This window comes from Agelaius tricolor, unplaced genomic scaffold (assembly GCF_023055355.1).
Source record: "Agelaius tricolor isolate 1412-34295 unplaced genomic scaffold, bAgeTri1.0.p SCAF_1, whole genome shotgun sequence".
NCBI classification, from domain to species: domain Eukaryota; kingdom Metazoa; phylum Chordata; class Aves; order Passeriformes; family Icteridae; genus Agelaius; species Agelaius tricolor.
Genome location: NW_027269261.1, coordinates 56,762,866 through 56,781,399, shown reverse-complemented (window position 1 = coordinate 56,781,399; position 18,534 = coordinate 56,762,866). Strand labels below are relative to the sequence as shown.

Here is an 18,534-nt window from a genome sequence, read left to right as displayed (position 1 = left end):
GCTCAAGTTAGATGAAAAAGTATGACAAATTTAACACTTCCTTATCTTATTGCAGATCAAAACTTTGGAGCAGAACAGAACAATAGAAGAACTCAGTAAGTCTCAAGACAAATTGGAAAGAATGAAAGAAAAAGCTGAGAAACAACTTAGATCTGCCAAATCAGAACTTCTTTTAAAGGACCGTAAAGCTACTGAAGATAAAGAAAAGAACAAAAATATGTTAGAAGCAGTTACCAGTGAGATGAAGGTGCTTAAAACAACCCTTGCAGAACTAGCAAAAAGAGAGAGACAGGTAGGTGTATAGGTATTTGACAAGTGCTAGGTGTTCCTTAGAGGGTAGGAAAATGGTATATCTGGAGCAGCTACCCAGCTGTGCTTTAAATTGTTCCAAACATGATCAAACAAGGAAATTTCAGCTCACACTTGTGAACCACAGTGACGGTTGTGATTGCAAAGCTATTCTGCAAGTTAAGTTTTGCACGAGAATAATAAATACAGGCATCATTTTCTTTGCTCATCACAAAATATTACATCACCTTTTAGAGAAGTATTAAAATGCTGTAAAATCCTAGCATCTCTCTTAAGGTATGTCTTTTTCCAAATATCATAAGTATAAAACTTAGCGACTTCTCATCTGTTTCCTTTTGTTTCTCACACATTTCATCTCTTGCACTTTCTCTTTGCCAGTTGTAAGAGATTCAACCAGATTAAGTGATAGGATGAAAGGAAGCAGCCTCAAGTTGTGCTGGGGGGGGGAGGGAGTTTAGACTGGATATTAGGCAAAATTTGTTCACTGACAGCATAGTCAGGCATCAGAACAAGCTGCCCAGGGGAGTGGTTGAGTCACCAGTCCTAAAGGTATTTAAAAGACACCTAGACATGGTTTAGTGATGGGCTTGGCAATGCAGGTTAGGAGTTGGACTAGAATCTTAAAGGTCCTTTCCAGCCTAACTGATGCAACAAGCCTGTGTTACTGTGTCTAGGCCACAAATTCAAAGAGTGTTGGAAAATACAAGAAACACCCCTCTCTCCCTAGAACTTTATTAGATTTCCCAGCTAAAAATTTTATGGCATATGTTGGCCTTAACAGTGACTCTGGATGAATTTTAAGAATGCTATTTGAGAAAATTAGTCTAGAAAAAAATTTTTATTTTTGTGAAGAGAAGACCAACAACCTGGGAATCTTTTTTCCCCCCTGGAAATCTTTAACACTGTTTTGTTTTATAACAAAGATTAGAAGTTTGAAAGGAAGTTTTAATTTCTTCATACATCTCATGAGGAAACAAAGCATCTGGCATAGAGAAGATATTAATTATATGCAGGAAATTATTCCATGGAGTTATACATTGAGTATTGTGCTAAAAGCACAAATACAAATGTTAACTTTTTACCATCTGAATCCAAGGGGTTTCAAAACACTTGAATATTGTTGGAATATTCTTTGGGCTTTTCTTTTTGGTCTCTTTCTGTTGGAATAAGACCCCTTCTACTTTCTTGTAGTTACAGTGTGAAAATTAAATATAGCATCTACTTTTTACTTCCTCAAACCCCAATATCTTGGGTTAATGCTCCAAGTTGCATTAATTTCCTGTTTTTTACTTCTGCTAATTTTACTCACTGAATGGAAGGTGCAAAGAAAATGTAGCAGGAGTGTTGTTGTCTGCAGCATACCTTTGTGTTTGAGTCTTTAGTGCTGTTTATTTCTCTCCTTCATCTGAAAGCTGGATCTTTGCAGAGAGCTGCCTTGATCTTTCAATGTAAAGTCTGTATGGAAACAAATTCCAGGTTTGCTGCCTCTTTATCCTGTCTGTGATCCAGATGTTTAAAAAAAATCTTTACCTTCTGCTAAATACTACTTGCCTAGCACACTGTGAAACCCCTGCATCAGTGACCTCCTGAACTAGTGTAGAATATAATATAACATAATATAATATAATATAATATAATATAATATAATATAATATAATATAATATACAGGAACTTAGGGGTTTTGGTGTAACGTTGTTCCAACATTTGATCCAAGACATCTCATTGCCTAATACAGATAGTTGGGACTGAATTCTCAAATCACAGAATCATGGAATGGGTTGGATTGGAAGGGACCTTAATGATGATCCACTTCCAACACACCTCCCACAGGAAGGGACACCTCCCACTGGACCAGATTGTTCAAAACCCCATTCAGTCTGACCTTGAACACTTCCAGGGATGGGACACCACAAGTTCCCTGTGCAAACCTGTTCCAGTGTCTCACCACCCTCCCAGTAAAGAACTTCTTCCTAATATCTAATCTAAATCTCTCCTCTTTTAGTTTAAAACCCTTCTCCATTTTTCTCTCCCTGTATATTTGTGTAAAATGTTGCTCTCCCTTTTGTTGGTTTTTTTTTTTGGTTTTTTTTTTGTAAGCCTCCTTGAAGTCCCGGAAGGCTGTTATAAGGTCTCCCTGGAGCCTTCTCTTCTCCAGGCTGAACAACCCCAGCTCTCTCAGCCCTGACTACATAGAAGAAGTTCTTCAGCCCTCTGATCATCTCTGTAGTTCTCCTTGGGAACTGTTCTAAAAGGTCCATGGCTGTCTTGTGCTGAGGACCCCAGACCTCAGCTCTGTTCTGTACTGGTGTGTTTCTGAATCAATGGCAGCTCCTCAGAGTTTGAAACAAACTGCCTTTGGCCAAGTCTTAGAAACGGAGACCTTGTTTTCAGGGAAGCTGCAAACCCTTTTCCTCGCAGAGTTAACTGCTTTAGAATTCTGCGCAGTGTTCTTGGGGTTGGAGACATTTCAGGACTGTCCGTTTTCTCCTTAACCTTAGCCCTTGGCAGGATTGGTGGAGTGAGGATGTTGCCACATCAGAACATGAGTCCAGTTTCTTAATGGTTCTGATGATTTTGTGGCATTTTGAGTCTCTTTCCTGCTTGGGAATGGGGATCTTGGCATTCAAATAGAGAACAAGAAAAGCATATTTCCTAAAATAGTAACATTTTCCTCTTTTATGTGTTGATAAGGAGTATTAAGGCATTTGTCATTTTGCCTGTGTAATTTATTGTCTGTTCAAGAGGCCTTGAAGTTTGATAATGATACATATCGTGAGTTGAGAAGAGTAAATAAGCAGTGATGACAGCCACTTGTGCATGTCTATCCATTTGGAACTGCAAAGAGAAAGCTGGTGTCTTTAATTAATTACTTTACCAAATACTATTCCTATGACATTTTCAGCAGCTATGCACAGAAGAAAAACAAGCATTTTCTTGAGCTGCATCTTGAATTTGGGCTGTATCCTGATTCAAATCAAAGTCAGACTGCAGGATGTGCCAAAAACTTCCACCTTTCTTCTAACCTCCTCCTTTCTTTTTTCTCAAGAAAGTGCAGGGTAGAGGGGAGAGTTGGCAGATGGTGGTCAAGGACAAGCAACTACCTCTGCTCTGGGAAGTGCCCACCAGAGTTTCCAGTTTGCATAGTTTTTGGTCATCTGGGTCAAGTAAAAGTGTGTTTTCCTCAGTTTTTGGAGTTCAGTCAGCAGGGAAGATATGCTTGTGAAAGATACTAAAGAAACACTTGGAAACTGTTTTGTGTTTGAGATACTTGACATCTCATCTGTTTGTGCTTTGTGATTTGATGCATGCCCCAAAGGGCTGTTTCTGCCCTCTTCTGCTCTCTGTATTGAGCAACAGCTGAAATGCCTATATTTAGCACTGATAGCACAAGTGCTTGTGTTTGTCCATATGCCTATATGTCCATGTTTTCCCTGACATCTCCTTTGCTACCCATTTGATTTATTCCTCTCTGTTTGCCCTTGCAGCTGGCAGATTTCCGAGAGGTGGTCTCGCGGATGCTGGGCCTCGACATTGCCAGCCTGGCTCTTCCTGACTATGAAATTATTTCACGCCTTGAAGGGCTGATCCACTCCCATCAGCACCACTTCTTCCCCTGTGTCTGCCTCAGAGATGTGGCAAGGACCCCAGAGGAGCAGCAAAGAAACCTCCAGCTTCTTCACTGAACGAGATGGAACAAAGTAAAATTTTCTGTTTGCTTCCTTACCTGCTGGACCTCCACAGAAAACAGATCCCTATTTCTGTTCCCTACTCTAGAGACACCATCTAGGGCTGATTTTTAGAACTTCAACAGGGAGACTGATTGGAATGGGTAGAGTCAAGCCAACAGCCTGGACATGGCAAACAGAAAATCCCTGGGCAGCTTAATACTTCAGTTATGAAAATGATAGGCAACACATCATCAATGCCCTCAAGTTGCAGTGCAGAGACATTGAAGTCATGGGTCAGCCAAGGTCAGCTCACAGTTTTGAGAAGTTACTGAGAAGTACTGAGAAGTTACTTAAGTGGCATTCCTTGTGTTTTACCTCTAGGTGACAAGGATGAAATCAAGCAGGGGTTGCTCTGCTGCTATTCTTCTTGCCACCTGGGACATCTCTGCATTTTTACACATAAGGGCTTTAGCTTCAAGATAATTGTCTACAAGTTAGATGATTATCTTAATTTTGGAACAATAGATTTTTTTTCTTCTGTTGGTTTCTTTTGTCTGCTTGTATGGCAAAACAAAAAATTTAATTTTTGCGGCAAGGGCTTTGTCACAGGGTCCCATCATGTGCCTCATATAAATATATTTGGTAAAATTGAGTGTTGGCCTTGGTCATGGTGTCTTGAAAAGTTTGCTTCCAGCTGCTGTATTCCTTGGGCAATTAATCCACAGTGGCAATTCTTCTTGGTTAATGAAAAATTATTTTAGAATTCTTGTTCACTACAGAAAATAGCTGAACTACTAAAGTGTTTATTTTCAGAGAAGTGATGATGAGGTGTACAAAACTACCTCTTGGTAGTAAAAACTGCTTTCTGAGTGTTGTTAAACATAATGATTTTAAAAAAATAAATATAGACAATAAATCTGCTTTAATAGTACATTCAAACTTGATTCTGTGATTTTAGTTTTCTCTTCCCATTATATGTTTTGTATGGTTGTGTAGAACAGTAAAGATGACTTAATTATTTTTGTCTTGACCATTTGTGGGCTTTCTACAGTATCTCAGCAAATGACGACCCACTCAGTAAAACCGAACACACTATTTTAAGAAAAATGACACTTTTTCAAGTAAGAGTGGTAATTTTGGTATCTGGCTGGGGACTCAAAACATGTTTTTATTTCATTGGCTTCTGAAGAGTTGTTTCTCATTGACTTGCTGTAAAATAAAGAAATAAACACTCAAGCTTTTGTAAAATCAGTCATTTGAGAAGATAGAAATAAATGTTGCATAAATTCCTATACTCCTGTGGGTAACTGGATCAAAATCAATTTAATTTTTTGTTTTGTAATGTAACATTGCTTTGGGCGGAATGACTTCAACCTGAAAGAGAGCAGGTTTAGATTAAATATTAGAAAAAAATTCTTTTTTGTGTGGGCAGTGATGTAGGGGGATACAATATAAGAAAGTAAAGGTAGTATAGAAAGTAATCTTACCCCATTAAGGAGTTGCAGCTGAGCCAATTATTAGAGATTGGGAACAGGGCTGATGTTAACAGGCCACAGCTGTAGCCAATAATAAGAAGAGTGCTATAAAAGAGTGGATTGGGTGGTTGAGGGGGGAAACTGGAGTTAGTTGGCTGCTGTGAGGACAAGGAAGAGTCAGTGCCTAGAGGAGCTGCCTATGAGAAACATCAAGGAGGTATGAAACTCTAGCAATATGGAACCCTTGCAATGTAATGACAATAGAACTCTTGCAATATGGTAACAACACAGTGAGGCACAGAGAAGTTGTGGATGCTCCATCCCTGGAAGTGTTCAAGGCTGGATAAGATGTAATTTTTAGGCATGATATGTTGACTGTGGATTTGGAGGGTGGAAAAGGATACAATAATTTTCTAATTCTTTGTGAGATAATACAAGTAGTTTCACTTTGTGTTTTGTTGTTTTTATTGGCACTTCTTTTTGATTTGTTACTAAAGAACAAAACCCATTTTGTTCATCCATGTTAATAAATATAATACGAAACATGATTTACCGTATTTTGAAAGTTAAGTAAATTGAATTACAAATTCAGGTCCATGCAGCCTAGATAATACATTTATAACATTAAGAAATAGTCTCTGAGAGTGACAAATATAAAGTAAGGTTGCATTGTAAAATGATTTCCTGATGTCTGCAATGAGACTTGAAGTCTTTTGTCAGGTCCATGAGCCTCATCCCCTGGCACCCAGTGACCAGCCCTGGCACCAGCAGTGGAGCTCTATCCCCACAGAAGCCACCAACATGGGTCTCTAAATTATTTCAAAGGAGGTGGATTTTCACATGAAGTTCACAGCAATGCTTGATCAGTGGTTTGCATGTTAAGCCAGAATAAGTAATAAAGGTTAGAATAAGTAATAAAGGTTTTCTAATGCTTTTTTTTTTTTAACCCAACAGATTTATATTTTCTCAAGTATTAATGCTCATCGTGTTCACAAAGGAATATGATCTATTATCTGACTACTAATATTCCCTGTATTTGCTTTACTTTTGGAAGAGCATGGACATATTTCTCCACTTAGCCAAAGAAAAATAAATAAAATAAATAAATAAGAAGCCATTTGATTTGAACAAAGTTCAGGTGATTTTTGACCTATATAACTTAAGTAAGCCCTGAAAACACAGACTTTCACTTTTTTTCTAAGGCTTGTTCCATACAGCACTGAAGTAAATTTTTCTTTTGGGAGAAAAATAGAAAAATTCCAAGAGGTTTATGAATGTTTTGAACATTTGTTTCAAATGTTTTCTTCTTTTTAAAACAAGATGCATTCATGACAAGACAGGCATAGCAAATGTGTATTAAAGTTATGCCAGCAGACACCCCTCTTCCAATAGGTTATTTTTATTAGGTTTGTCTGTATTAAAAAGGTGTGGAATTAAGAATTTACTCTCTGTTCATAATTACTCTTTTATTGTGGTAAAATATATAAAATTCTTGATTTATCAACAGAATGCATTCTGAAATATAAGTAATATGTTAACTCACAGAAAAGTACAGCTACAGAACTACATTTTTTTTCTCCAAATAACAGCTGAACTAACTCCAATGAAGACAACTTCACTAAGTGTCAAGGCAAAACTCAATAATGTAAAATGTTGCAATTGTAGATGTTAAAGTGAAATTATTTACATGCTATAAATAGAGTAAAAATAAAATCACAAAGCAGATAGAAAAATGAGTGTTTAGTTTCATAAGTGTATTAAAGTACATGGAACTGAATTTTTGCCTATGCATCATATTATTGATAATACACTATTTGCAACACAGCAGAACCATATATCAGGATATTAATATAGTAGAAACATGGTTCCTCAATGAAATTAAGTGCAAAAGTATTCAAGTACTTGCTAAATTAGAATTAAGATGCATCAAGACAGATCATGTTAAATTACTCTGACTTCTGTTGGTCTGTAGTTTATTATTACAGAATAAAGCAGTTTGCTTTCTTTTTCACATTTTCAGTGCATCATGCACAATTTCCTGCAGCTGTTCTGTTACTGCATTATTTTGCCCATTATGATGGTGCAAGAGAAGGGAACTATGAATGACCCAAATCATAATGGATTTTAAGTTTAAAAATAGCAGATGAGGAATCAGGTACATTTTGAGAGAAAAAGTAATGTATTCTACCAAATTTTTCACGTGAAATTGAAGTATTTTGTAAGACTACAGGTTGTGACTTTTTCTTTTGACCATCTAAAATAAAAAGGGTGAAGAATGAAGCAAAATGAAGTGAAATTCTCTAGAAAATTAGAGAAAAGGGATTTCTTGTATCACTGAAGCATACAAAACAAAATTAGTTAACTATGTGGAAAATAAAAAAATGATAGCTTGCCAGAATAGAAACTGGAAAGAATGTTCAAAGATAATCCTTTTCAAATGGAAGATTTCAGATTTTTTTTTTTTTTTGGTCAAAACAAGTAAGAATACTCTATGGAAATACTTTTTTTTTCTTGAAGTCAGATGAATTTATTAGATTGCACTCCTAATTAGTGAGGAATAACTGAGTCAGAAAAAAAATCTATGAAACATAACAATGTGTTTGAACAAAATAGTTTACTTTTCTGTCAGTTTTAAAGTCAGCTAATGAGTCCAGAGACAATGAAAACCACTTATTTTCAGAAGGGAACAAATAAAACAGTTGAGATGTTATTTCATTTTTTCCCCTGTGACTACTTACACTTTGGATAAAACAAAGAAGATTGCGAATGTAAGCCAGTGGACTCCAAATAGGTTCCAGGTAGAGAATCTGAGTATCAGATGGCTTCTGGTAATGCTGGGGATGGGGCTGGATAGGTTTCAGCCCCAGGTTATGTGCACCTTCTATAATTTTTGTTATAATTCAGTGTTTTTGTGAAATTATTTGGGCTTTTTTGTTTTTTAAGGAATGTTAGTACATTGGGTGGGGAGGTTAAGTGCTTGGTTATAAACAAAACATTCAGTTTTCTATTAATACTGTTTTTAAACAGGCCAATGGATGCAATTTAATCTGAAAAAAAAAAATCTTGCCCACAAAACACTGGGAGCTCTGATTACAAAACAAACAAGTGATGGTACCCCTGGAATGCTGGAAGACCTTCCCCGGGGCTGGCAGCAACATGCCAGCAGAGCTGACTCAGCCCTTTCCCCTCCTGGTCATGTTTTTGCACTGTGAGGAAGAGCATGGCCACCACAGCAGCTCTGGGGGCTGTGGCAGGGCACGGAGGGAGCCTTGCAAATGAAAATCTGGGCACACCAAAGAGGCACCTCTGCTCCCAACAGGGACTGCCCTGCAGCCTGAAAACGTGCTTTGATTGATGGCTTGGGCTTAAGCTGGCATGCAGTAAGGAACAGAAAGAGTATTTCTAGCACTAAGACTATTTCACTGAATATCTCAAAGTATTTCTCTGTGTACCCTTCATACTGCAGCAACGATGTAAAAATATGCAGTATGAATTATAAAGTAACTGTATGAATTGATATGGTCAGCCACTCTGGCTGACTTCTTGCCCTTAGAGGAGGTCAGAGACTCATGATTAAACCAACAGGCATCCCAAAGGACTAGCAGAAAAATATGACTGGCAACAACTCTCAGACCTTTATCTGAAGACATTTTTTTTCTTCATCTCTGCATGCTGTATTGGATTTGTTGTCATTCACAGTACCTTTCTCACCTGGATCTTTCCCAGATCACTTGCCTGCAGCAAGTGCTCAGCCCTGTTTTTATCCAGCAAGATTTCACATCTGCACCTTGCAAAGATGGGTCAAGCTGGGTTGTGCAGGTTTGCTGAAGAAATGTGTCCACAGTTTTGCTCTGCTGCCACTTTCCATCCCTTAGACCTGGCAGCCTCCTCCTGCACGTCGTCTCTAGCCAGGGTGTGATCTCTGCACACTGTGTGGCACTCGGCAGACGCCAAGACACGGCTGAATCTCTTGTATAAGACTGCAGTGCCTTTTAGATGCTTCCTATCCCTTTTAAGTATTTTTCTGGAGCTGCCAGGGCAGGGATAGTGAGTCCATGTTTGTGTGGGTGGGAGAAAGAGCTGAAAGGTTTTGGTCAGCTTAGAGGATCCTATGAAATAACAGGGCTGTGTCAGGCATACGGCCACAAGGGGACAGATGTGTACTGCGGGATCTGCAGGGGAGCTGGAGCTGCGAGAAGGAGAAATAACACGAGGGTGAAATGATGGCAGCAGACAAGCCAGGACAGGTGCAGATTCTTGTGAAGCAGACTGCAATGATTTTTATAGCAGAAGTACTGCAGCCCTCAATGTAGATGGATGGAATCCTGAAGATTATAGAGTACAAGTCCCTAAGAGCTTTCCTTAGAGATCAGTCCAAGCAAGGTTGTGCAGAAAAGTGCTAGGCTCATACTGACATTATCATAGTAATATCGATGCTTACTATTTTTGATATTGTTTGGTATTAGAGATATTTAGAATTATACTTTCATGGTATTAGCTCCAGCATATGACACCACTATGTAGTCCTGCCTGCCTTTGAAAACATGGACTGGGAACAGTGGAACAGAGGACAGACAACAGAACTGGGGTGTGTCCAGCAGGAGTGGAGAAGCAGCGTGACTCACATAGGACACAGGGATCTGGATCTCAGCATGTATTGATGACAGTTAGCTGCCTGAGGGGTTGTGGAAGGAGCTGGGAACACAGAGTGTCTGAGATGTACCTCACAAAGTCATGGAGCTAAAATGTATTGATTGATCCAAGTGGATAAAAATATGCCTGAAGACATTTTTCTGTATTTACAATTAGGAACTATTCATTTCAACAGCTCGAGACAGGAGGCTGTGGAGAGTGTAGGAATCGAAAAGAATAAATATTTGAAAAAGCAACCAGTAAACAGACAGGGATTTAGACTAATGACCTAAACAGAAAATAATGTCATGGGTTCAGAACTGCACAGACTAATCCTCTGGTGATAAATCTTAACTGCTAGGCTTTATAAACTTCTCCTGACTTGTGGGTGAACTTCAGGATAGAAACAAGAGGAGCTAGTTGCCCTTGGAAATCTGCTGGTGATGTAGAGGAAAAAAAGGAAGCTGGAACGGGAGGAAAGACTGGCTAAGTGCCTGAAGACTGCTGCCCAGCTGGTTTTCGAATCAAGACAGGTAAGCTTCCTTTCACAGTCTCCCGAAGCTCTACAAATGGCAATGTCTGCACCAGCAAGTGATAGAGATCCAAAATCCCCCCAGCTAGGATAACAGTCTTTCACAACAGCTCTTTTATTCTTAAGTGGTGAGTGTTCAAATACTTTGTAGCTCTTTATAGTGACTTCCTGGCCTAGTCAAAGAAGAGGCTGTATTTCTCAAAAAATGTTCTCTCTGTGGTTTTCCTAAGAAATTGTTGACTGAGCTGGTTTGGAAGTTCAGTTTTCACATGTATCTGTAGAAGTAGTATCATTGCCTGTAATGCAATCTGATGCTTTGCTTTTATTTACAGGAGGATGGAAGTCTTCCTTGCCACATGGCAGAATTTATTTATTTCAAAATTCAAGCCAAAATGATTCAGCCCTTCCTAAGAACAAGACTAAGGGAAAACCTATAATTTCCCTATATCTGTAAATGTGGCAATTTGGAGCAATTCAGGCCAGAGTCAAAACTAAGTTTCTTTGTAGCAAGTGTTCCTGGCTTACTTTGGGGCAGAGCAAAGGTTGACACACTTTACTTCTCCCAGTGCTTTTTTCATTAAAAATAAACAGGAGTGGAAGGAGGGGACTGTCTCCAAGCCAGAAGGAAAATGAACCGACTCAGGAAGTTATGGCAGGTTTCACAGGGAAGGGAGGAGAAGAGGGAGGGAAGTTCAATGGGAAAGACACAGTAAAGGTATGCTGTAGGATAAAAAAAATTAAAAATAAAAGCAGAGAGAATGAGTAGCTGAGTAGGGATTTGGGAACAAGTGTTTGGGAGAGCTGATGATTGGCAAGCAAGCAGCAGGCAATGGTGAGGATGGGAGCACTTCAGAACTTCCTGGTCGTAGACCAGGATGAAAGACAGAGGAGAAGCCAAGGGCAAGAGGCTGAGGTTGAGTCTGTTGGGTACAGTAACAGGAAACCCAGGAGCAGTAGGAGAAATCAGCATTCTCATCTCCAAATAAAGTAGGAAGAATGGAAGGAAGCAAGGTAACGTAGAATGGAATCAACTGTACAAAATGTTCCCAGCATTTCATGCCAGCGGAAGATGGGACATCTCAGCAGTCCCAATATGAAGTAACTTGTTGAAAAATGCAATAAAGTGCAAGGCAGAAGGATTGCTGTATCGTCTCATTCTGTCCTTGTGCCAAGCTGCACATCTGTGTTGCAGCTGGACCTGATACGTCCCTGCTTTTCCTGGGCTCATTTCTCAGCTGCATTTCCGGACAAAGTATGGATCTTCCTGCAGTACACTAATCCCTCCAATTTAACAGTTGCTAAAGGAAAAAGCATTTCAGTTCAGTTGCAGCTTGAATGCCATCACTTAAACTCCAGGCTGTTTGATGGACCATATAGAAAGTGGGTTGGAATCATGCAGGAATTACGTTTGGTGGTTTTAAGATTGATTTCACACTCCCTTGTAAAATATCTGAATATCATTGCCACAAATAGTTCTAAATGATCATAAATATAGGGTGCTTTTTGGCATTAGTAGGTTAAGAGAAATTAGAAATAAAACCAGGAAGTGACAGCAAAGAGAAAACACCCCTGTGTGGGATTTTTCTGGAGCAACCTGTTTTAATTTACACCAGGGGACTTTGAAATTATACTTAAGAGTAGTCAAAATACAAGAATCCTAGATCTTCTAATTCCCACAGAATATATTTGGGTTTGCCTCTCCTGGAAGCTTACCGTAATTTTCCAGATGGGCATGTTGGTTTTAGTTCCACATGATAAACAACAGGAGATGTAAAAAACATTTGCAAAACTTTCAGCCTCAATTTAAAGAAAAGGATACCTCTTTCACACCAAAATATGTCTATAAAAAAAGGGAAGAGTTGCAAAAGCCCCAAAGTATCAGCCAGCAGGAGCCAAGTGCTGTGAGGGAGTGGGAATGATTGGTCTGAGGGATCAGCATGCTGGTTGGCACAGAGGTGTGCAATAAGGGAATGGGACCAAATTGCAAACTGGTGTAGAAGAATTACCCAAATTACTGAAGTCTCCATGTAGTTATGATGTATGTTCCTTATACACATCCAGACACACGATAGTCTTTGTTTTCTAGTATGTAACAACTCCCAGTCCTGAGCCTGTGGTGTGCATTCATCAAGTAAGATAAAGTGATGAATGCCATATTGATATTTGCCATTGCCTCAGTTATAGGCAGTTCACATGTAAGGTCAATTACATGGTGTTTGATTACTCTTGAAATCCAGCTGAAATGCCTGCTTGAAACAAATGATATTTTTTTTCTGGGTATTGTGGTGCCTTCTAGTGCTTCATCCTCCCACTGGAGGCAATTCATTTACTAAGTGTCAATTCCTGTTTCTCTTGTAGTAGAGCAATGGCAACAGCTCGCAAAAAAAGAGCACATGGGTAGGTCAGCAACACACAGGCAGAAAAGGAGGGGCTTATTTGCTGAAATAAGGTAAATAAGGTTGGGAAGATCTGACAAACTCATGGGAGTACCTGCGATCAAGGTTTGACAGGACTATCAGTGGGACAATCATATGTGCACAAGTCTGGAGAGAATCTGATCGCTCCTGTTACAAGAAAGGACTGGAACCGATGGATTTCAGGGGGATTTTTGTCCATCCAGAAGTACATAGTTATGTATCAGAGATCTGTCCAAGGCTGGTAATATTTTCAACAACATAAATGGCTATAGCACTCTTCTGGCATCCTGTTTATATCCTCAGCTTTGCAGTTAGAAGCTATAGTTAAGTATTTATTTATATTGTTTTTAAAGCTGTATCCATAACAGCGTAACACTGTAGCTTTTAAAAGAGCAACAAAAAAGGCTGACAATTTAAAATTTAAGGAAATTATATTTTATGAAAAAGTTAAATACTTTGGCTACTGTGGAATTGCTTATTTAACTGCTTCTAAGCGTCCTTTGCTCTTCTCAGAAACCTAGGTAGTCCAAATTAGGTGGTATAAAAAAGCCTGAAGTTTTCAAGAGCAGTTTTTTAACAAATTACATTATATGTGTACTTGTATGTTTTAGTCTGTTACTAAATACTAGCAGGAAACTGAAATGGGTACTTACTGCAGATGTTGTATTTTACTGGCTAGGCTAGTGTGAAGCAGGGAAACATATTACGAAGGTAAGAAATAATAAAGAAAGGTGAATGCCAGTGCATAATATAATTTAGGAGTTGCCTTTGTAGGAAAAAGCCTGAGAACTCTTATCTGATTTGTTTTCAGAGATGTGATGCACACATTTCCAGCAATTTGCAACTAAAACGCTGCAGCTGACAGGTAAAAGTTAGCATAGTGCTTAGTGCTTTTTTTTTTTGTGAAGCAGGCAGAAATTGTCAGTGACAGAATGCAAATTCAGAAGCAGTGATGGGAAAATATTGACTGTGTAAACATGGAATGGCCAAAAGAATTGGGAGGCAAAATGCCACCAGTGCTGTTGCTGTCACGCAGTGGGATGTGCAGCCTGCTGCTGAACAGTCTTGTGTCAGTACCTGTGAAGATGCTCTGTCAGGGCTTCAAAAGGTTGACAAACTAATTCAATCAGTTGGTCACTATCACAGAGCTAAAGAATCAACCTATTTCACATGACAGATCAAGTGGCTGCCTTTTCCAATGGGATTTGGTTTAGGTCAGCTGTCAGATGCAAAGAAGTGAGTCCAGCATTGTTACCCAGCAGTTGCTGCCTGCTCAGTGCAAAAGCCTCTGGAAAGCAACATCCTGAAGAGCTGAACACATCCAATCCCAAGAGGATCAGAATTTGCCCCATTAAGGCCAGGTGAGTTTGACCTGTAAAGAACATTATACTGTGTTCGGTATCAATGTAGGCATCAAAAAGAGTCCTGTTGTGGAATCTTCTTCCTTATGCTAAGAAAATGTGGCTGTTTACAAGAACAGCTGAGTTATTAATGGAGTAGAAATTTTCTTTGAGTACTCTGCAAGCTTTAGTCCCTGTTGGAAGCAACTCGTTCTATTTATAGCTTTAGTACAAATTTTCTGAACACAGTTATTGATTCAAATTTTCTTTCATTTTATTGCTAGTGATTTAGCTGAATAGCAAGATAAAGGTACTTGAGCCAAACAACAACCCAATAACAGAAGAGTACAGAACTGAAATAGGGCTTGATATTCTACTGACCAATTAACATTTTTATTCTGGGGCAAAGAAGTACACATTTGCCTTTAACAGAATGACCGACCAAATTGCTGTCAGTCTGCCAATCTGATAAAGGTCAACTACTGAAAACCCAGTCTGTCAGTACACAAACTAAGTGACCTAGGCAGTCAGAAGTTCATTTGTTGTTTTGAAAGAAAAGTACACTTTTTTCATAGATGCATCTGTTCTGCATCAACTACAAAACCTTTAATGAAATTTTATGGTGGAAATAATACTATCAACTTTCTTAATTATACTCCTTGCTAATTGGGGTTTCTTTGGATATCTTGACAACACAAACTTAGTTTAAATAAAATGATATATTTGAAGTCCTTCAAAATGTTTTTTACTTTAAATTTTAGTCAAACAACTCTTCCCAAGACTGAAACTGGCTGAATGAAACTGTCAGGGGTGGAAAAGAGGAATATGGCCACTATTCCTAAGATAGACAATTATTTTGTGTAGAGATTCACATTTTAGATTGTAGAATGAAACTTTAACTGTTGCTTACCTATTTTCAAATTACCTAAGAATGAAAATATTTTAAGCAGGTTTTACTCTCTGTAGAGTGCTGGCCGAGCAAACCTGGCTGTGGGACCTGGCAGTGGAGCCAGGTCTCCTGGACTGGTGCACTCGCATGGCTAATGCTCACCAAAGGAAAGGGCCAGGACTGGGCACCACAGAAACTTGTAGAGTAACTTTCCTATGCAAAGAAGTTTGCACAGGAAAAGTTTATCAGTTACTACAAAGAAATTCCCTTATTTTCTTGGTTAGGAGTTGATTTATTTATTGCAGTCTTGTTTATATCCCTCCTAAGAAAATAATTAAAAAAGATGTCATCCTCTAAATGTGGCTGCCTGCACAGCCATCGGCTGGACACATGTTTAATTTTGGAGTCAGCCTGAATAGTTGCATCACCACACTGATCTAAATCTCTCCCTGCCATGTCTGCCCAGAGGGAGCATTTTGAGTGTTGCAGCATTCCTCATGCCAGGGAACAAATAGCATTGCAATGTGTAGGTACCTTTTGGTTTTGTAGAAATTTCAGGAACTCACATCTGCCAGTAAAACTATCATGCAAATTAGATGTTCTCTCTTAATACGTAAATGATGTACTTAGTATTTTAACATCCCTTTTTCTTTTCAAAAGTACCACACATGTACATTTTTTATTTGAAAGAGGGAAGCTGCTCCCCCTGCTAAGCTGCAGGTGTCTTAGCCACTTATCTCTTTTGTCCTCTCACTTGCCTCAGTTCTGGTGTCTGTTATCTGCAGTAACTTCTTTCATAAGGGTGATGGTTTTTTACATCCGTGTTCTACCTTTCAAAAAAAAGAAAGCTTAAAGGAATTAAGATTTAATCTGACTTGTATGTAGGATATAATAATTTCCTTATAGAGATGGGAGAGCTTGTTACAGAATAAATTACATAAATACTAAGTGAAAGCACTGCACAGAAATCCTCAATCATAATGCTGAATGTATCTGCTTACATGATTCCAGTAAATAAGCGATTACCGAAAATGGCTGCTAATTCTTCTGTTGCTCAGATGCTGCCAGTTTTAGAAGCTAGAAAATACAAATTTATTGTTGTTTGTTCAATCCCTGTGTTATTGTGTACTTCTGTTCCCTTATTAAGCTGGAGATAAGCAGAACTATTTCTGGTTTATGTGCTTGTTTGAGCAGAATCATCACTAGTTCAGCATTACTGTAGAGAAGAAATTGATACCCACAGGATGTCATATAAGCAAGAGGGCATTTCCCCCCAGTTTATGCAGTGCCTCTGTGCTGTGAGTGCACAGAGGAGCATGTAAGCACATATTAGCAGTATTTGTGGACATTTGTGGGGCTGACACACACACTGAGACGTGTGTGTGAAGCAACAGGTTTACTAAGGAGATGCTGACTTCTCTAAAGTGGTTTGAAATGAATCAAGGTGGCAGTATTTGGGAGCCTGATGCCTCGAGTTTTAGCTATCACATCAACCTCTTTCTTCCAATGTGCCTAGAGCATGCTTGTCTGGCAGCTTGCTCTCCCCCAGCTTTCCACTGTCTGACAGACCTCTGGGGGTTTGTGTGATCTTTCTTTCTTTCCTATCGTTCTCCTTAGTGTCACCAGAGGGATGTGGGTAGAGAAGTTGAATGTTGGCACCCTGTTTTCTGTCCTACGAGGACAAGTGGCACTGAAGGAAGGGCTTGTTCATCATGATCCCTCTAGAAGTTGCTCCCTCTGACTAACACATCTTTCCAATTGCAAGTGTATTTCCCTCACCAATCCCAGAGGTTCAGGAACACACAGCCTCTCCTAAAAAATCCTAAAGTGAGAAAGGAAAACCAGCAACAGCACAGAAGCTCCTAATGATGTGATTTTTTAGCCTGATTTCTGATTTCCTCCTGAGCAAGAATGCTTAAGAGTGATGATGGTTGATGCACTAAACTATAGATTTTCGATCATAAACTTGGAGTGGTGAGCCTAGCCTAAATAGTTTTCAAGAAAGAGTTAAAAAAAGAGGAAGGTACACTTCAGCTTTTCTTCCTCACCGCCTTCTGAACTTACCTTGCATTGAGCAGATATCAGACACCATCCTGAGGAGATGGAATAGCTATTTCTTTCTCTTTGTTTTTCACAGAACTAAAACAATTTTTTTTTATTTTTCAAAAAGGAGGAACAGACCAAAGTAAGGAATTAAACATATCACTCTAAGAACTTCGTAAAAGGGGCACACATTAGGTCATTTGGCCCAACAGTAATGTCTTGATAACACAAAAGTTTATCAACATTTAAATGCAATAGAAATGTTTCTATTAAATCTATAAAAAATAGTAATTGTAGAGCCTATTTTTGTTGCACTTTAAGGAATTTCTCCTCCACAGCAGTTTTTCCTTGAAATTGTGGAAAGTGTAATACATCAATTTTTATTAATTGATTTGATTGTTGACGTTTATATCATCTACATCAAGAGAAGCAAAATTAAGCTAGCAGACAGCAGAGAAGCCAGAAGAAAATTAGATTTTAAAAGTCTATCTGAATCTCATTTACACTTTGCAATGCAGGTGTTGCAGTCTATTTCTTAACCAGTACATTTTAAAATCAAACTGTACTCCTTTAAATTGCTTAAATAAGATTTCTGCTCCTTTCTGCTTCATAGGCCTCCTCTTTCTTTGAAGCAAACTGAAATTCCTTCAGGAAACAGGAGGCTTCAGAAATGGAAACACCATGTGACAGTGGGGAAGGGCCATGCTGGCTGAGGAGAGCTCTTCCTTTCCAGGGTCACTTTGCAGAAACCCCATATTTCTTAGTGATGGGATGAAAAGGAGCAACAATAAAATATATGTTTTCAAGGGGGAAAGAAATTGTGCTAAACCGTCTCAGTCCACCTCTGCCAGCCACTTTATGTTCCCTTTCAATGTATGGGTAGCTCCCAATTATATCTTTGTTTAACTCAAATTGCAAAAATAACCCCTTGTTTGAAACTGTTTCTACATATAAAGATTTATAGTGCTGGGAATAAAAATCGTCATCTGGATTTCATTAAGATTTTCCTGGCAAGTAATTAATGCTGAAAGCATGTTTTGATCAAGCATCTCCACTAGCAGCAATGGTAAGTGACTTAAAAGCAGCTAGCATTATAGAAATAGGTCTACTTGGGCTCTGAAAGTTTTTGCTAGTTTTCCCAGCCCTCAGCAAATGGTGGTGCTAGTACCTTATTTTTCATTCCCTGTGTTTCCTCATTTCATGGTCATATCAGCCTCTTGGTGACTGC

The 18,534-nt window shown here is 38.8% G+C and overlaps 1 protein-coding gene across 2 annotated transcripts in view; it reads left to right on the top strand.

Annotated features, from left to right (window-relative positions):
• Positions 1–5,272, top strand: part of ARMT1 (acidic residue methyltransferase 1) — a 47,707-nt gene extending 42,435 nt beyond the window's left edge. For both annotated transcript variants that reach the window (XM_071435536.1, XM_071435522.1), the window contains 2 exons: positions 56–292; positions 3,796–5,272. In XM_071435536.1, coding sequence (XP_071291637.1) covers positions 56–292; positions 3,796–3,993 — 435 coding nt within the window. In that variant the 3' untranslated portion in view covers positions 3,994–5,272. The remainder of the gene's footprint in view (positions 1–55; positions 293–3,795) is intronic.
• The last annotated feature ends 13,262 nt before the right edge of the window (positions 5,273–18,534 follow it).